The 19,471-nt window shown below is 43.3% G+C and overlaps 1 protein-coding gene across 1 annotated transcript; it reads left to right on the top strand.

Annotated features, from left to right (window-relative positions):
• The first annotated feature begins 7,263 nt into the window (after positions 1-7,263).
• LOC142848797 (serpin B9-like) lies at positions 7,264-16,877 on the top strand. Its single transcript, XM_075970973.1, has 6 exons — positions 7,264-7,437; positions 7,789-7,926; positions 8,389-8,506; positions 12,132-12,274; positions 13,385-13,540; positions 16,461-16,877. The coding sequence occupies exons 1-6, from the start codon at positions 7,270-7,272 to the stop codon at positions 16,875-16,877; spliced, it is 1,140 nt and encodes a 379-aa protein (XP_075827088.1). The 5' UTR covers positions 7,264-7,269.
• Positions 16,878-19,471: the final 2,594 nt, after the last annotated feature.

The raw sequence follows: 19,471 nt of genomic DNA, 5'->3' as shown, positions 1-19,471 counted from the left end.
GTTGGTGAGTTCCCATTAGCCCAGGCACACTGTCTCAGTGGGTGAACCCCTCATGGTCCTGACTTTTTTGCTTCTATTCTCCATCCTTCCTCTCTTCAGCTGGGCCTTGGAAGCTCAGTTCAGTGCTCTGATATGCATCTCTGTCTCTGTCTCTATCCCTTGCCAGACAAAGGTTCTATGGTGATATACGATAGTCATCAGTTTGGCTATGGGACAAGGCCAGTTCAGGCACCCTCTCCTCCACTGCCCAAGGTCCTAGCTGGGGTCATCTCCATGGACTCCTGGGAACCCCTCCAGAGCCAAGTCTCTTGCCAACCCCAAAATGGCTCCCTCAATTAAGATATCTTCTTCCCTGCTCCCATATCTGTCCTGGGGGGGGGGGGATAGAGAGGGGGAGGTAGGGGGAGAAGGGAAGGATTGGAAAGAGCTTGGGGGAGTGGGATAGTTGAGATATGTTCCATTTTTAATGTGGGAAAAACTCTCTCTTTTAAATAATTTCTCTCTTAAAGAATTCCCAATTGTCTTACACACACACACACACACACACACACACACACACACACACATATATATATATCAACAAAAGCCTGACAAGATTTCAAGACAGCTACTTAGTTTGGCAGCAGCCTGAGAAGAGGGTTCAGGAAGAGCCTGCCAGGAGAGAAAAAAGGAAAACCTAGCCAGCAGTGCAATGACTCTAGCTGCTTTTAGCTCTGGCCTGTGCTGCTGGCTGTAAAGCCACAGGGAAATACCTTTTTTGTGTGAATTTGTACCCCAAATATTGGGCACCAAATTTAGCATGAATAATAAGAGCCCAGAGACAGACTTTGAGGTTCAGTGTGAAGATCAGAAAAGCAAAGCAGCCAACCACTAGAGAGACCTTTTACCTCTACCAAATCTTCTGACCAAAAGGATGAGATCCTGTCTCCATGAATCCTCAGACTCTACACGCCCCTGCATTACTGTTTATTCCCCCTTCATCTTCCTCTTTCCACCTAGTCATAGTGCTCCTGTCTCCACCTCCCTAGTGTTGGATTAATGGCATGGGATCCCAAGTGTTGGGGTGACTTTTGTGTGAGCTCTGTTTCTCTTTTAGACAGAATCAATTTTGTGCTGCCTAGGTGGCCTTGAAGTCACAAGATCCATCTGCCTCTTTCTCCTGCATCCTGTGATTAAAGGTGTGTGCCACAACTCCCTGGTCTGTATGGCTGGCTAGTGTGACCGCTTTGCCTGCTGATATTTGGGCAAGCTTTATTTATTAAAACACAAATAATGTGTCACTATACTAGTGATGCCACCCTCTAGTCCATGAAAGTACAGTGCCTTGGATGCTGTCTATAGCCATATTTGTAGCAGTAAAAAAAAAAATGAAATCTGGTATCCATTGCACTAGTAGGTAAGGAAGCATGTTTTATACTGAAAGCTGAAAAGGAGTTAGAAAGATGTGCTATATCCTTTCATGTCAGCTTGAGAAGATGCTGAGCCACACTAGCTGGCTTGCTCTTCAATGTAGAGTTTCATATACATGATCATGTTGAAAAACCTGAATCAAATCACAAGTTACCCTGAATACCTGCTGATACCTGCTTCCAGGCTTGAAAAGGACCTATGCCACCTTCCAGCCCCACCTTTTCCCTTTAGGCCACACATTCTTGCTCTCCTGGGTCCTCCAAGGCTCACGGGTCCATTCCAGAGCCACCTGAATGGAAACTCCAACTCTTCTTAATTGAACAATGAACTGGTGATATAAGCAGAAATCCTGTAACAATTATCCCTTTTTGTCTAATAAAAAGGGAAAGGTTCTAACATAGTAAAACTATATACTATAAGAATTATTATCAAGTATTATCAAAATAGAAAGAAAAGGTAATAACCTTAACAAATGAAACTGCATACAACAAGAGCAATTATCAAGTAAGAAAGACATACTCAATGTCTAGTCCATATGTAACTGGCAAATTTAGAAAGATTACTCCATTTGTTATCTTCTCTAGGAGAACCCAAAGTTTTGTACCTAAAATACCTTTGTCCGTGATTCAGAACAACTATGACTGTAACTATCTAGCCTTCAACCCCATCAAAGTCCTGAGAAGGATGTAGTGTTAACTGTGTAAGTAGGAAATGCATAACAATCAACTTCCAAAATTAAGAGAAATGACAGAATTCCTCTATAATGTTGGGGCATCCATCTTTGGGCTACAGGCCTAGAACATCTGAGAGACTTTTTTTGCGAAACAGGAAAATTTTAAGGACTGTCATACCGTCTTGACAAAGTTCAGCAATCACTTTTATTTGTGTCTGCTTGCCCAGTTGGAAAGGCATACTGTCAGCAGGCGAGGCAGGGGCAGTTTCTTGCCCTAATGGCTAGCTTTTGCCACAAAGAAAGCACAATGGCAAGAAGAAGGAAGAGGGAGAAGACGAGGAGGGAGAGGAGGAGAAGGAGAAAGAGAAGTAGGAGGAGGAGGAGGAGGAGGCGGAGGAGGAGGAGGAGGAGGAGGAGGAGGAGGAGGAGGAGAAAGAGGAGGAGGAGGAGGAGGAGAAAGAAGAGGAGGAGGAGAGAAGAAGAAGAAGAAGAAGAAGAAGAAGAAGAAGAAGAAGAAGAAGAAGAAGAAGAAGAAGAAGAAGAAGAAGAAAAAGAAGAAGAAGAAGAAAAGAAGCAGAAGAAGAAGAAGAAGTCAGAAATTGTTGGTCAAAGTACAGACAGGGACAGGGAATGTTGAAAATGTTGAAATCCCCTTAGGGTAGAGAGCACAGGGTGACAGAAGCAGATGCTGCACGTAAAGGACCCAACCTTTCCCTCAAGCAAGATGAGAAAGAAAGCCTCAAGCTGAAGTCCCTTCAGCTGAAGTCATTTCCTGCTGGGCCAGGGGTTAGAAGACAAGGAGTGAGAGCAACCTCTGTGGACACATGAAGCCAAGTCACAGAAAATGAACGCCCTGGAAAAGTCAATGGCACCAGGAAGCTTCTGGGAGGAATAGATTGGTGGAAGGCTTGGCACCCATAACCCGGGAAGGAGAGCACAAGGAGGGGAAGGCTTTCTAGACTGAGTGTGTCACAAGGCCACACCTACTACCACAAGGCAACGCCTCCTATAATGCCACACCTTATGGGACCCATTTTCTTTCAGAACATCGCATTCCTCTCCCTGGCCTCCAAAGGCTCATAGCTATGTCATAATGCAAAAATGCTTTCAAAAGTCTCCATAGCACGAAACAGTCTCAAACTTACTTAAGAGTCTAAAGTTCAAAGTATCTTCTGAGATTCATGTAATCTCTTATAAAATCAAAATCAAACAACAGGTCACATACTTTCAACACATAATGGAACAGGATATGCATTACCCTTCTAAATACAGGCAAGGGAGCATACTGGACTAAAGCAAGACTGAAAACCACTTGGGAAAACTGCATCTCCATGTCTGATGTCAAAATGCTCTTCAGATCTCCAACTCCATTCAGCTTTGTTGACTGCAACACACTTGGGCTGGTTCTACTCACTGTTAGAAGCTCTCTTCATCAGGTATCCCACAACTCTGGCATTTCCAGTATCTTGGGGTTTCGAAGGCAATCCAGGCTTCACCTTCAAAGCTTCACACAATTCTCTCTCTAGGCGTCCATTTGGGGACATCCTTAACACGTGCCTGGTCTCAATGGCTTTCATTGTTCTCTGGGGCATATCCCCTTTCTTCTATCCTTAACTCTAAAGGCAGAACCACATGGCTGAAGGTCACAAGTTCTGCTGTTTGATGGGGATAAAAAGAGCCCCATGTTCAATTACAGCTTCACCAGCTTTCTGTTTCCACCCTTACTCCCTAAGCTTGGCTGAAACTAGATCTGTAGACCAGGTTGGTCTTGAACTCATAGATCTGCCTGCCTCGGCCTCTGCAGTGCTGGTATTAAAGTTATGCACTACCACACCCAGCTCTAAGATTCTCATTAACTTCTTTTCACAAGTTGGAAACTTAGCTGAACAGGATCTTGCCTTGAGTTCACCATTCAGTTTCTCCTATTTCTTAATCTATCTAGCTCTTTAAACATGGGCTTTAGCTCCATTCCACTTCCTGTTGTTCATTTTCTCCTCAAAAGCAATATTTTGAAGGCATTTAAGGAGGTGGAGAAGTAGCTGAGATTCTTGAAGGAAACAGCAAGTGGTCTGTCTCACTAGGCATGGCTTCAGCATATCTGAGACTTCAAAGCCTGCCTCCACAGTGACACACTTCCTCCTCCAAGGCCACACATACTCCAACAAAGCCACACCTCCTAATAATGCCATTCCTTCTGGGGGCTGTTTTTTCAAATGAAAAAACAGATGTGAGTAAGTAAGCTAATAGCCACTGAATATATACTTGAAAGGATGAATCAGTGCCTTAAAAACAAGGATTTCAGATATAAATGCATCTGTCCTGACACCGGGTTTCTAAGCTTTTATCAGCATGGCCAGGTGGACAAACATCCCCAGGATCTAAGAAACACTCTCACATATGAGATCTCATGTACCTGGTGCACAGACATACATGCAGGCAAAACATCCAAATATATAAAATATATTACTTTAATTTCAAAAATTAAAGAAGTTGGAACACCAAAGATACCAAATTAGAAGAGGTCTATTTTCCTGGGGGCCTGCAAATGCAATGTGTCCTGTCTAGGGATGGAGGACACAATGCCCTGTACTAATTTGGCTCAGTGTCTATTTCTGTTATTTTGAAAGGAGGAATCCTCCAATGGAACAGTCTACACTTCCCCATCCCCACACAGTTGGCAAAGTCTCTTGAAGCATTTGTCTAATTATTCTTTATTAATAAAACCTCAGGAATCAGATACTGAGGTAAGAACCTGAATGATCAGAAAGCGTCTCTCCTCAATCCAGAAAAGAATCTTTCTAAATCCCTCCCTTCTATTTCCTGTGTCTCTCTATATGTCCTTGGTTCCCAAAACCTCTTTGGCTAATTTTGGTCAATTAGTAGCTAACTCAAACCTCTGATTCAATGTAAACTTTATTGGAAGTCTCTGGAGTATCAGAGTGCTATGAAAATATCCTACAACCGTCCCTTCTAGAAGTTAGCATCTGAATTCTGTATGTCTACCCTAGGGTAGACTTAACAGAACACCTGGAGCAAACACCTTCACAGCTGAATTCCTGGACTGAACAGAGGTTTGGGATCAACCATGGACAGCCACTGTGTGCTCTTTGCATCCTATGAACTTACTCCCATGGCACTCTGCTCACCAGAGACCTAAGGTTCTCACTAGATTTTTATTCTCCAGGACTCATGTGTTTCCCAACCCCCAACTGTCCCAAACAAGCAGAGGCCAGACCTGGATGAGGTCAAGTAATTTCCTCCTCCCCTAGACTGGGGCCCTGATCATGAAGTCCACACCCTGCAGAGAATAAAGAGGCTTCCTGGACAGGGAAGGCAGCAAAGTAGCACTCTGGGACCTGAAGCCTTGAACACTGTGCTGGGAGACTGTGATATTGGCAGGTGAGTGTGTCTGGCTCAGTCCAGGGTTGTGGATGATGTAGAGGCCACCTTTAGAAGGCCCAAACTGAGTCCAGAACCTGGGATTTAGGAAAGGGATAGAGGAAAGGTGGTGTCTGGTGGGTCTTTATAGAGCAGACTAGAAACCCCGGCTGGACAGTGGTAATAACGCTGATCTTATTGCTGGGGTCCTGGAGCTGTACTGATCCATCTCTGTCAAGTGTAGGTGCTGCAGGGTCTTAGTGGCCTTCTCAGTTGTCTTCTGTCCTGTTTCTTCTCACGTCCTACCACCTAGCTCATTCGACTCTCTCTGCCCTCTACTTAAGGATCTGCAAACTAATGCCTCTTTCTTCTGGGCCCTTTTAGAGCTGCAGGCTCTACTCCAATTTGAGCACTGCCCATTCCCACTTTTAAAATGGCACATGTTGACTGAGCACTCAAACCCCAAACTTTATCATGAGCATAGTTCAAGTGCTTGGAATCAGGGTGCCAGACATCTCCCTTGCCTTCAAAGAACTTACATGGTGGGGAGAACAATCAGTAAGAGAAAGGAGTGCACTTAGGAGTAAAGAAAGAAATGGTTGAAACAGGAAGATTATAGTCACACAGCAGGGACCCTGAAGTTGTCTTTTTCCACTGAAACAGGGACAGCTGGATAACTTGAACTCACTGACAGTGATGGATAAATGATCTTCTCAAGGGGAATAAACACTACATTAAGGATTCAGATTTAAGGCAAAAGGGACATAAGGATGGGAAAGTGTGTAGGGGTGGCAAAAAGGTCAGAAGAGAGGACCAAGTAGAGGGTAAGTCATTGAAACAAAACAGCCCCAACTTCCCTGAATAGCCTTGGGAGAATTATGGAGAAGAATAAAATGACCTGGGCACTCTCTCAGGATGCTGTGTCTTTCTGTCTGGGGAGAGGGTAAGTATAAGTTGTGATGTTCTGAGGCTCCCTAGGGTAAGTGATCTGTATTTTAACACAGAAGAAAGCATTTTGGAGCAAACTCGCAGTGTTCAAAGGTCATATAACAGCCAGAGCACAGTCATGGGATGTGCACGGATTCAGATTTCGGTTAGGTTGGTAAGAGCAGTCCTTTAGTCTGGGTCAAGCCATCCATTCACAAGGGACTGAGGCATGCTCAATAGAGAAGCAGCCTGGACAGGTGATCAAGGCCACCTGAGCAGCCACTGCAGGTGGATGCCCCCTGCTGCACAGCAGAGCTGATGATACCAGACTGTCTTAGGGTCCCAATCAGCACCTCAGGGTCTTTCCTGCAGCAATGCAAACATGGAGACACTGTCTAATGCATACCTGCACATCTCAGAGGAGTCTTCACAGGCACACACAGAACCCAGCTTTTCTGAAGCCAGGCTAGAAGATCTGGATGCTCATGGCTGTTTTTTTTTTCCCTTCCCTTCCTCTTTTATCCCTTCTTTTCTTCATCCTTGACTTTACCATCTTCAGAGAGAGAAACTGGACTGTATGGAAGGAGACTAGAATCCCCCTCTCTCAGCAGTGTCCTGTGTGTGCCCTCCTGATGATCTGACCTTCTATATATGTACATGGGACAGATGCTAGTTTGGTCTGCTGCCCTGACTACACCTAGATAATAACCTTAATATTGGAAGGACTGTGACTGAGAATAAAACTTAAATTTGAAATATTAAGTACTTAGGAGCTTTGAAATGAGAACCAAGAGTAAAGTCCCAGATTTCCCTGAGTCAGATCAGTGAACCTCCAACACTGTACTGAGTACTATTTCTCCTTTGCCTCCAGACTCTGCATCATGAACACTCTGTCTGAAGCAAACGGCACCTTTGCCATCCATCTTTTAAAGATCCTTTGTCAAAACAATCCTTCGAAAAATGTATGCTTCTCTCCTGTGAGCATCTCCTCTGCTCTAGCTATGGTCCACTTGGGGGCGAAGGGAGACACCGCAGTCCAGATGGCTCAGGTAAGTTCCCTGTCACCTGACACCTGTTTTACTTGCCTTAGAGTTGCCGAGCAGTGAGGGTCAGAATACGTACACCCTGTTTCATGAGGCAGGAACTAAAGATGAATCATGGGTTGCTGTGTTCTAACTTATTTTCAGAGCAATATATTTTTAATATTTATTGGCAAGGAAGGTGAATTCATAATCCTATCTCTTTAAATCCCAAACCACCCTGCATTAGATACTCATGTAATTTACTATGTATTATACTCATGTAATTTATTATGTGAGCCATCCCTTTAGCTTGAAAATTCCTTTGAAATCAAAATGTTTCTCACTGAGCTCACAGTGTTTTATTCTTTTCCTCCACAGGCACTTTGTTTAAACACAGAAGACAGCATTCATCAAAGCTTCCAGAGGCTTCTCAGTAATCTGAACAAGCCCAGCAGAAAGTACTTGCTTAGAATGGCCAACCGGCTCTTTGCAGAGATCACTTACGATATCCTCCCAGTAAGTTGTATCAGTAGAATGACATCAATTGTATTCAAATACTTATTGCTAAAGATTCCTACTGAAGGACTCTAGAGAAATTTAAAAAATTAAGAGACAAGTTCTAGCTAATGTTATGATGTGCATCTGTAACATCTGCATTTAGGAGGCTGAGACAGGAGGGTCATGAATTCCAGGACAGGGTAGGCTATATAGGGGAACTCAACTCCATAACGTTCCCCAAAGATGACAATTCTATAATGATACTTTGAAATATTTTAAATCTGACACTTATAAATTTTATTTATTTATGTCTGGTCATTCCCACTTACAAAGGCCTAGTACATGAAGACATTTGTTACTTAAAGTGATATCTACAGTCACTTTGGTTTATTTTTTAATGCCTTTGTATTCAGAGTGTTGGGATTCTTGCTAACTCTTTAATTTTCAGTGTTACCTCTCTGATCACTTTTCTCTCCAAAGACCTTTAAGGAGTCCTGTCTTCGGTTCTACCACTCGGAGCTGGAGCAGCTGTCCTTTGCCAAAGCTCCAGAAAAGTCCAGGAAGCACATAAACAAGTGGGTCTCCAAACAGACTGAAGGTCAGAATTTCAAGATATTTCACACTCACATTCTTGTCCTTTCCATCCACCCCTCCCTCTTCTTCCTTCCCTCCTCTTTCTTACCTTTCCCTTCTCCCCACCCCCATGGACTAATAATCTCATGTTATTTCAGAGAGTTAAAGCAATGCAGACCAACATCATTATATGTGGTATAATTCAGACCTCAGTGAATTCATGGAATTTTTATTCTGGCTCTTAGATTTAAAAAATACAGTTACTTGTATATTTCTTCAGGACAGAGTGGTTGATACAAATGTCATAAGAAATCATGAGCCTGACTTTCCAGTCTTAGCGGTTTGCATTAGAAGGCAAGGGTGGCTATGGGGTCAGCAGTGATAAGAAGGGGTTATTTGGCTGTGGTAGGATATGCCTATAATCCCAACATTCGGGAAGCTGGGGTAGGCAAGTCTCAAAGAGGCTACCCTAGGCTTCTCAAAGAGGTTAAGAGGAAAAAGGATGTCAATGTACAGGGAAAGGACTTGTAGTCTGAAGCCTTGTGGACTAGGGCATAGATCTCACGCTTGACATGAAAACAGTTAAATTTGCAATTCTAGTGCAGTGCAGAGCATGAGAAAAACATGTTCCTACCTTTCAAGCTTGGCATTCATCCAGAAAGAAGGCACTCTGGGAAAAAGTTCATCAGTTAACATGTGGCAGTAGTGGCTTAGGTGTTTGCCAGAAGAGATTAGCATGTGTAAAGATATCATTGTGTGTGGTTGCTAATGGCATGCATGAATTTCATTTTGCCTAAGTAAAATGTATTTGAAGAGGAGCTGTTGGTATGGATCTAGAATCGGTCTATCTGTGAAATTCATCATATATATATATATATATATATATATATATATATATATATATATGTATATATATATATATATAATGTCACAATAAAAAATAGAAGACAGGAGTGGTCCTACTGTTGGCAGGTCATGTGACTCCACCACCTCTGAGATGGAGATTCATGTGGAGATCTTCCCCATAATTTTACCCTGAGCTGGTTCTTCCTGCAGTCTGTGTTGTCTGAGCTCCCACCACATCTACCACTGTTTCTGCTTCCATATTTACTGCTTCAGAGTCCTTACTTATATTTTGGTAAAACTAGACACGACTTCCATTGGAGATACTGTCAGGCCTGCTCACTTACATTAACCTCAATGAGTCTCCCAATAGGGGTTGAACTTTATTTGTTTTTATTTTAGAGATGACATGCTCCAAAATTGGCCTTTGAAATCATTGAGATTATTGTCTGGTAGTTGAACATTTCAGATGCCTCTGGATGCATTCTTTTTTCTGAAATGAAATGAAATATATACCCTGGTCATGCTGAAGTATGTATGGGCAGCCCATTATATAGCAGTTCATTGAACTTGTCCATATGAGATTTCATGGTCTAAACTGATGATTACCATTTACCAGGTCTCTTCCTCAAGAGGGTACCAGATCTCATTAGAGATAGTTGTGAGTCACCACATGGATGCTGGGAATTGAACTCGGGGTCTTTGGAAGAGTAGGCAGTGCTCTTAACTTCTGAGCCATCTCTCTTTTATGTGTACTCAGCAAATATTTGACAATTCTTATTGTAGTCTTTACCTATTGGGCACACTTGACATCGCAAGTTAGCGAGGATTCTCTTCTATGCTGAAAGGATGCTCTTTAAACAGAAGAAGGGAATCTGTCCTCTGACCTGCACTATCTCTTCCAGGGATGGACAGCACTCCAAAGTATATGATAACAATACCTTCTTCACAAACTATTTCTGTCCTTGAGTCTCTGATGTGTTGTGCTATGCTGAAACTGGGCATGACTATGGAGTGCTGGATGAGACACTGTATCTAACATTAGTGTATTAGTCAGAGTATTCTAGAGGAACAGAATGAATACGTATTACTAGGGGGATTCAGTAGATTGGCATATACGATACTGACTGAGTAGTCCCACAAAAACCATCTGCATGTGGAGAGGCTGAGAATCTGGTAGCTGCTCAATCTATGGGGTTGGAGACCTCAGCAGTCTCAGCCTGGAATGGAAAGCCTAGAGGATTCCAGAGAGGCACTAGTCTTGGTCCACATGAAGACCAAAGCTACTGGGCTCCAGTGTCAGCTAAAATGGCAGGTGCAGAGGTGTGAACAGTGCAGACGCACTCACCAGCGAGGGCTGAAGGCAGGCAGGGAAAAGCAGTGCTGCTTCTCCCTCATGGCTTTAGTCGGGGCAGCACAGGAAGGCATTGCCCACTCTGGGGAGCGTCCTCTCACTTAGAAATGTCCTCACATACCTGCGCAGAGACATGTCTCTTAGTCGTTTCAAAATCCAATCAAGATGGCAACTGACCTTAGCACCCAGGGGAAACCTAGGTCTCCTGTGGCCCCTACCACATTTCCTGCTTCTTTCTTTTCCATCCTGGAGTCATTTTTTTCAGCTTTTCCCACACCTGCTCTCTTTGAGAGACTTATGATGCCGAACTTAGTGCAGACGCCCCATCAACAAAGCGCACTGTAATCCAGAACTCCTGGACTCTAGTGATTCTCCAGGCTCAGCTTCCTGGTTGTGGTGGCGCTGTTGTAGCCATGTGCCCAGGAAATGTAAGCTTTGAGCAGTTCGAATTGGTTTTAGCACCTGAGATACTGAAAAATATGCTTAAATTAAGAGCAGTCATTAAGGCAATCAAAGTGATTTCAAAAGTTGATGACCTGGATAAAGAGAAAATCCAGAGCCTTCTGTCAGTGCAAATTACAGATCCTTAGTGGTGGCTGGCTGGAGCCGCAGGTGGGAAGGGTCGGTGCCCAAATACCCAAATGCACCAGTGAGACCTTGGCTGATTGCTCAGGTAGCCAGTTGTCTCTGTCATATACCGCATGTTTTGGAAGCTGTTTGATTGTACTTCCTGCCTACTCAAGTAATATTGTCTCCCTTCTCAGGCTTTCAGTGGGCTTGAAGATTAGATAATCATGGTTACCTTCCTTTTTTGATTTAGCCAAGCCATTTCTGATGCAAGACTTTAGGATAGAATGTTTATTAAAACATTTAGCATGTGTTTCTTGCTTAATATTGTTTATGCTGGTTGTAATCCTAATTTTATACTTGATATCTGTTCCTAGTGTATATAGTTTTGTATTGGGTTTGGAACTCTCTTATTTAGACAAAAGGAGGAGGTGATGAGGAACCTCTGTGGATTGGATCAATTAGGGGGTGACCTTTTGGGTACCTAGAGAAAACTGCCAACCTGCCCAGCATTCAGTTTCTCTCTTTCTCTGGTTCCCACGCTACACAGCTGAGGTTGGACTTCTCGTTTCTGTTCCGTGAGTTTGTCCCTTATAATAAAGAAAATATAATTGGTTTATTTTGGAGTTAGCCTTGGATTCTTTAACCTGTGTCCTCAACTCCCAACAGACTTAGAAGTCTTTCACAATCCTCACCTTGGCCATGTGGGCTTGACATCAAGTCAAACATGGGTATTGTTTTTTTATTTGTTTTTTTTAAAAAAATATGTTTATCCACAAGCACGAAATTTGAAAACATGATGCTTGGATCTGCCCAGATGTCACATCAACTTATTTCCTACACGTGTATTAAATGAACCTGAATAAAGTCTCTGTTATCTCGAAAGGGAAAATTCCAGAGTTGCTGTCAAGTGACTCAGATGATCTAGAGACCAGGCTGGTTCTTGTCAATACCTTATATTTCAAAGGAAGATGGAATAAAGAGTTTGACACAGAAGACACCCGTGAAATGCCGTTTAAGATAAGTCTGGTAAGTAACATTATCCAGAAGTTCATGCCAGTGTGATGAAGAAATAACACTGAGGGTTGTAATCGGCTGTGAATTTGTAGCTCTGGGGCTCAGTGGCAGAGATAGCATGTCCTGTGGGGTGCTGGGTTTGAACCTCAGTACAGGAAGAAGGAAAATAGGTAAGTACAGAAAACCATTTGAAACTTAATTTTCTGAATGAAAGGTTAAACTCCACAAAAATGATACGAAAAAAGAGTATTTACTGTCTGTGTTATTATGCCAGTGTGTGGACAAAGGCTTTGGAACATGACCCTTTGTAGATCACTTTAGATCCAACTGTGACTTTAAAATATTAATATTATTAACAGCACATTTTTCCTGCTGGATAATTCATCATCTTTCCCTAGTAAATCCCTGTGCAGGTTGTGGTTTGTTTTCACCTTGACACAAGCTAGATCCATTAGAAATGAAGGACTCTGCACTGAGAAACTGTCTCCATAAGATTGACCTAGAGGAAATTCTGTTGGGTATTTCTTGATTTGGTGTTGGCCCAGCCCACTGTGGGTAGTCATGACTGTGTATGAAAGCAAGCTAAGAAGTCCATGGTGAACGAGCCAATAAGCAGCACCCCTCCACGGCTTCAGCCTGAGTTCCTGCTCTGACTTCCCTCGGGGATGTAATGTGCCCTGAGAGTTGTAAGATGAAATAAACCCTTTTCCTTATGCTACTGCTGCTCATGTTATTTTATCACAACTCTAGAAACCCTATCTAGAGCAGTCCAATATCTACTTCTAACAATTTTCTTTTTTGGTTTTTTCGAGACCTGTAGCTTTGAAGCCTGTCCTGGAACTCCCTTTGTAGAACAGGCTGGCCTCGAACTCACTGAGATCCGCCTGCCTCTGCCTCCCGAGTGCTGGGATTAAAGGCGTGCGCCACCACTGCCCGGCCCTAACAATTATTTTTTAATGAAACCAGGAAGAGGCCGGCAGACGTTGACTAAGTGTTCACTGGACCACATATAGTGTTTTCACTGTGAGTGCTGAGAACACTCCCGACATTAACTTCTGCTCACGTGGAAACATTCTGACCTCTCTGAATAACACCTTTTATGCCATTTATTTGTGTGTTCAGAAGGAAGAGAGACCAGTGCAGATGATGCGTCAGGAAGACAGATTTAACCTCGCCCACGTGAAGGAAGTACAGGCACAGGTGCTGGAGATGCCCTATGAGGGCCTGGAGCTGAGCTTTGTGGTCCTGCTCCCGGACAATGGTGTGGACCTCAGCCAGGTGAGGCAAGAGAGTCCCTAGCAGTCACCACACTAAAATGTCTTCAGGGAGAATCCAGTGTCCCTGCTGTCCTTTCTCATTAGAGCAGAGCTCAATGTTCTCAACTTGACAACTGCCATTTGAGTATTTAGTGCTTACAGACCCAGCTGCCAGCTCTGTGCACGCTCTGCGTTTTGGGATCAAATCTGTCTCTAAGACTCCCATTGTGGGTGGTGTGACCTTGTCATATGACGTAACTTCATCACTAGGGAGATGGTACCCGAAAGGATGAAAGGAGGGCAACTCGGGCAAGATGCTTAGCATAGTGCTTGATCATAATTACCTCCCTGTAAATATAACTGTATCATAATTTTTGTTAACTATTTATTTTAATATGGGAGAATATAAAATAGACAGAAAAAGTATTGCCCTTTTACCCAAGAAAGAGGAAGAACAGGGGTGCCAGCTGGGCAGGACAAAGTCAGGCACATCATAATGCCACATCTTGGTCTTCCTTGGAGCAGGATACCCACAGTGTGTCAGCCACCCTCTGAATGGAGGGTAGTTCATCAGCCACACTCTGAATGGAGGGTAGTGCATCAGCCACACTCTGAATGGAGGGTAGTGCATCGGCCACACTCTGAATGGAGGGTAGTGTATCAGCCACACTCTGAATGGAGGGTAGTGCATCAGCCACACTCTGAGTGGAGGGTAGTGCATCAGCCACACTCTGAATGGAGGGTAGTGCATCAGCCACACTCTGAATGGAGGGTAGTGCATCAGCCACACTCTGAATGGAGGGTAGTGCATCAGCCACACTCTGAGTGGAGGGTAGTGCATCAGCCACACTCTGAATGGAGGGTAGTGCATCAGCCACACTCTGAATGGAGGGTAGTGCATCAGCCACACTCTAAATGGAGGGTAGTGCATCAGCCACACTCTGAATGGAGGGTAGTACATCAGCCACACTCTGAATGGAGGGTAGTGCATCAGCCACACTCTGAATGGAGGGTAGTGTATCAGCCACACTCTGAATGGAGGGTAGTGCATCAGCCACACTCTAAATGGAGGGTAGTGCATCAGCCACGCTCTGAATGGAGGGTAGTGCATCAGCCACACTCTGAATGGAGGGTAGTGCATCAGCCACACTCTGAATGGAGGGTAGTGCATCAGCCACACTCTAAATGGAGGGTAGTGCATCAGCCACACTCTGAATGGAGGGTAGTACATCAGCCACACTCTGAATGGAGGGTAGTGCATCAGCCACACTCTGAATGGAGGGTAGTGTATCAGCCACACTCTGAATGGAGGGTAGTGCATCAGCCACACTCTAAATGGAGGGTAGTGCATCAGCCACGCTCTGAATGGAGGGTAGTGCATCAGCCACACTCTGAATGGAGGGTAGTGCATCAGCCACATTCTGAGTGGAGGGTAGTGCATCAGCCACACTCTGAATGGAGGGTAGTGCATCAGCCACACTCTAAATGGAGGGTAGTGCATCAGCCACGCTCTGAATGGAGGGTAGTGCATCAGCCACACACTGAATGGAGGGTAGTGCATCAGCCACCCTCTGAATGGAGGGTAGTGCATCAGCCACTCTGAATGGAGGGTAGTGCATCAGCCACACTCTGAATGGAGGGTAGTGCATCAGCCACACTCTAAATGGAGGGTAGTGCATCAGCCACACTCTGAATGGAGGGTAGTGCAGTGTGCATGACATAAGGGGTCTTTGTAAGCAGGATAGCTCCCCTGGCTCTTCCCATCCAGCTCCATAACTGTGGCATCACTTCTGGTGTTAGTTATTATCACTGACAAAATGCCTGACATGAATAACCTAGGAGAGAAAGTATTTATGTAGACTCACAGATTCAGAGGGCTCATTTTATGTTACCTGGCACATCCTTGGTTTCTATTAAGGCAGGTGCATGTGGCAGATAATTCAGACCTTCAGTAAACAGGAAGCAGAGAAAGAATGTATATGGAATGAGAATGACCTTGAGAGATATACCTCCAGGCACTATTTTCATTCAGCTAGACCCCCTAATGCCTGAATCTTAGCAGCCTCCCAAACAAGGGTTCAGATATGAGGCTTTTGGTGTAATTTTATATTCATGCCCCAACAGCCCACAAAACACAAAGAACCCAATCCTAGATAGACATTTCCTTCCAGGATGGCTCACACCAATTCCTATCTTGACCATTTTTTAATGGTTTTAGTTTCTATGGTTTATTCTTTTCAAAACTATAGATTAAAAACTTCTGTCTTATCCAGTCTTTCAGTCATAGAGTGCCAACAAAACACACAGAGGCTTATATTAATTTTAAACTGTTTGGTCTGTTAACCAGGCTTAATATTAATTTATTCTTCCAACTTGAGTTAACCCATAATTCTTGTCTCTGTTTAGCCACGTGGCTTGGTACCTTTTCTCAGTGAGGCATTCTCATCTTGCTTCCTCACTGTCTGACTGGTGACTGACTCTCTACCTCTCCTCATATCCGAATCATATTTGTATGGTTGCCCTGCTCTTACTTCTTGACTGGCTACTGGGCATACAGTGTTTTATTAAACTAATATGAGTGACAAATCTTTAGAGCATAAAAGAGCACAAAATTAAATCTAGTTAAAACAAAACAAAACTAAAGCAAACACAATTTAAACCATTATCACCTGGACATGGACACCTATCAGAATAAATGATGTTATAGTAGAGATTTAGGAGATGACAACTAAGTGTTCCTACTCCTGGGCTCCTTGGCCACCATGCCCATCGGGAAGTCACACACAAACTAGCAGGTCAGTGGGACCCTTACAAAGCCTCTCTGTGTAAATAAGTAGGACCCCCTGTAGGATGATGGAGGGTTCTCTGAGCAGGAAGTGACAATGAGCCTCTTGGTAAGACCTCAAGCATGAAACTGACAGTCTCTAATTCTGCTTTATCAGGTGGAAAACAATCTCACTTTTGAGACGTTAACGACCTGGACCAAACCCGACTTTATGAAGAGCACTATGGTTGAGGTTTTCCTTCCAAAATTTAAACTGCAAGAGGATTATGACATGAAGTCTGTGTTTCAGCACTTGGGAATGGTGGATGTCTTCCAAGGCGGCAAGGCTGATTTATCAGGAATGTCTCCAGAGAGAGACCTATGTCTGTCCAAGTTTGTTCACAAGACTGTTGTGGAGGTCAATGAAGGCGGCACCGAGGCTGCAGCATCTTCAGCTGGAAAAGATGTATTTTACTGCGACTGTGATGATGATGATGTTGTTCCAACGTTCTGTGCAGACCACCCCTTCCTTTTCTTCATCAGGCACAACAAAACCAATAGCCTCCTGTTCTGTGGCAGGGTCTCCTCTCCCTAAAGGCACAGTTATCATTTGGGAAACAGTTTACAACTCTGTGAGGATGGGCATGTAGGGGTATGAAAGCACTATCCTCCTGCCAGCCTCATCTAATGAGGCCGATATTCCTCTCTACCTATCTTGACATTCATCTGTTCCCTTTGCCAGGTTACGGGACCACAGAGTTATTTGTTTTTTTGTTGTCTTTAGGAGCCAAACAAATCCAACAAGGTAGCCTATAGGGTTATCTAAGGTGACCCTAATAAACATCCTACACACTGCACAGAAAAGCCATGCCTGCTATATACACTGTGCTTTCCTGGCTCCTCAGCTCTTGCCATCACTTGCCTTAACCTGTTCACATCATAGTAAATACTTCTGTGGATGATGATCACAGATTTCCTAGTGATTGGCCCTTAATGCACATTTTAACTTTACTTTTCTTTGCTGTCCACCAGTCACCAGGTGTTAGGCTTGGGGGCAGGTGCAGACAGTGTGGTCCTCTAACAGCTGGCCTTTTCTATATGTTGTCAACTTATCTAGGAGTCCTGACAGCTAGCTTGGACTACCACATGTTCCCTCACAGGAGTCACGCTTCTGTAGACAATTGGGCTTCACCACAACCAACTGTAATAATAATTCTTTGAAGCCCTTAAAGGTCATTTCAAAATAAAGTCTGTTTTCTCATCAACCATGTTGTTTTTGAATTTTAATTGGGTCATTTACAGTGGTTACTTTATCTGTTTGCCTTCTACATGTTACATACTCGCCTAACTAGACCTTATAGTCATTAGTGGTCAAGGTCATATCTAAGGATGCCATATAACACAGGCTATGCCACTTATAGGTGGCATAAATGATTCCCCTATATAAGAGTGCCATAATTGGGCTTGAGAGAAGGCTCAGAATTTTGGAGAGCTTGCTGCAGTTGCATAGGAGCCAGGAACACTTTCCACTCTCTATATGGCAGATCATCACCTCCTCTAACTCAGGCTTCAGGGATACTGAGGCCCTCTTTCTCCTGAAATCGGAAGCCTGTATGCATATGGTGAATGCGACTTTAATCAGACTCACATGCATACAGACAAACTTAAAAATAAATAAATTTTAAGTGAAGAATGCAGTAACATTTTATCAATGTTTATGTAATACCTACTATTGTGGATTTTTAAATATTTTGCTTGTATTCTTTCATGTAATAAAATCAACAATACTTGGGTAAGAGATTCAGTAAGTGTCAAAGCCATCTTCTCAGCACCCCATGGAACCATCTCTAAAATGGACTACACACTTGGTAACAAAGCAAATCTCAACAGATACAAAAAATTGAAATAACCCCCTGTATATTATTGCAGCACCATGGTTAAAAAGTTAGAATTCAACAAAAACACTAATTGCAGAAAGCCTACACACTCAAGAAATTGAGAAGTGCTCAATTGAATCACCCCCTTGGTCAAGGAAGAAATATGAAAAGAAATTAAAGACTCCCTAGAATCAACAAAATGAAGGCACAGCATACCCAACCTATGAAAGCAGTGCTAAGAGGGAAGTTCATAGCACCAAGTGCTCACATAATGAAAGTGGAGAAATCTTACACTAGTGACTTACCAACACACCTGAAAGCTCTAGAACTAAAAGAAGCAGACTTACTCAGGAGGAGTAGAAGACAGGAAATAATGAAATTGAGGGCTGAAGTCAATAAAATAGAAACAAGGAAAACAATACAAAGAATCAGTGAAACAAAGAACTGGGTCTTTGAGAAAATCAACAAGATAGACAAACCCTTATCCAAACTAATCAAAAGGCAGAGAGAGAGCATCCAAATTAACAAAATCAGAAATAAAAATGGGGACATAACAGCAGATCTCCCTATTCTTATTATGCCACACTCAAGTTGGTTTTCCATTAAATCCATGTCTGGATTTGAATATATCTATCATTTTTTTATTAAGTTTTCCCAAGGTCTATATTTTAGCACAGAGATTAACTCGCTTTCTCAATGCTAAAACAAAAATTATAATGCTAATAATATTTACAATTGACTTTACATAAAATCCATCTAAACTAGTTATACTCTCATTTAATTGTGCCATTTTCAAACTGTCTAGCATATTATCATATAGAAACCTAAATCCTTCCATTGTAATGATTCTTTTCCATTTTTATTACTTTAAAAATAATATAAATAAAAATTTCCACTTCCTCCCCTCCTCCCTCTTTCCTCCCATTCCCCCAACACCCTACCCCTTCCAGTCCTAAGAGAGGGCAAGGCACCCTGCCCCGTGGAAAGTCCAAGGCCCTCCCCATTATATCCAGGTTGAGTAGGGTATGCATCCAAAGAGAATAGGATCCCAAAAAGCCAGTACATGTAGTAGAGACAAATCCCAGTGCCATTGTCATTGGCCCCTAAGTCTGCCCCAACTGTCAACCACATTCAGAGGGACCAGTTTGAGCCCATGCTCATTCATTCCCAGTCCAGCTGGAGTTGGTGAGTTCCCATTAGCCCAGGCACACTGTCTCAGTGGGTGAACCCCTCATGGTCCTGACTTTTTTGCTTCTATTCTCCATCCTTCCTCTCTTCAGCTGGGCCTTGGAAGCTCAGTTCAGTGCTCTGA

Source organism: Microtus pennsylvanicus, chromosome 4, assembly GCF_037038515.1.
Source record: "Microtus pennsylvanicus isolate mMicPen1 chromosome 4, mMicPen1.hap1, whole genome shotgun sequence".
Taxonomy (NCBI): domain Eukaryota; kingdom Metazoa; phylum Chordata; class Mammalia; order Rodentia; family Cricetidae; genus Microtus; species Microtus pennsylvanicus.
Note: the sequence above shows the minus strand (reverse complement) of the source record. Positions and strands in the feature narration are given on the sequence as shown.

Excerpts from the sequence above, each read along its gene's own strand:
- LOC142848797 (XM_075970973.1), top strand. The coding sequence starts at position 7,270 with ATGAACACTCTGTCTGAAGCAAACGGCACCTTTGCCATCCATCTTTTA. Across the intron at positions 8,507-12,131 it reads GGTCTCCAAACAGACTGAAG|GGAAAATTCCAGAGTTGCTG; the intron begins GTCAGAATTTCA and ends TTATCTCGAAAG. Across the intron at positions 13,541-16,460 it reads ATGGTGTGGACCTCAGCCAG|GTGGAAAACAATCTCACTTT; the intron begins GTGAGGCAAGAG and ends CTGCTTTATCAG.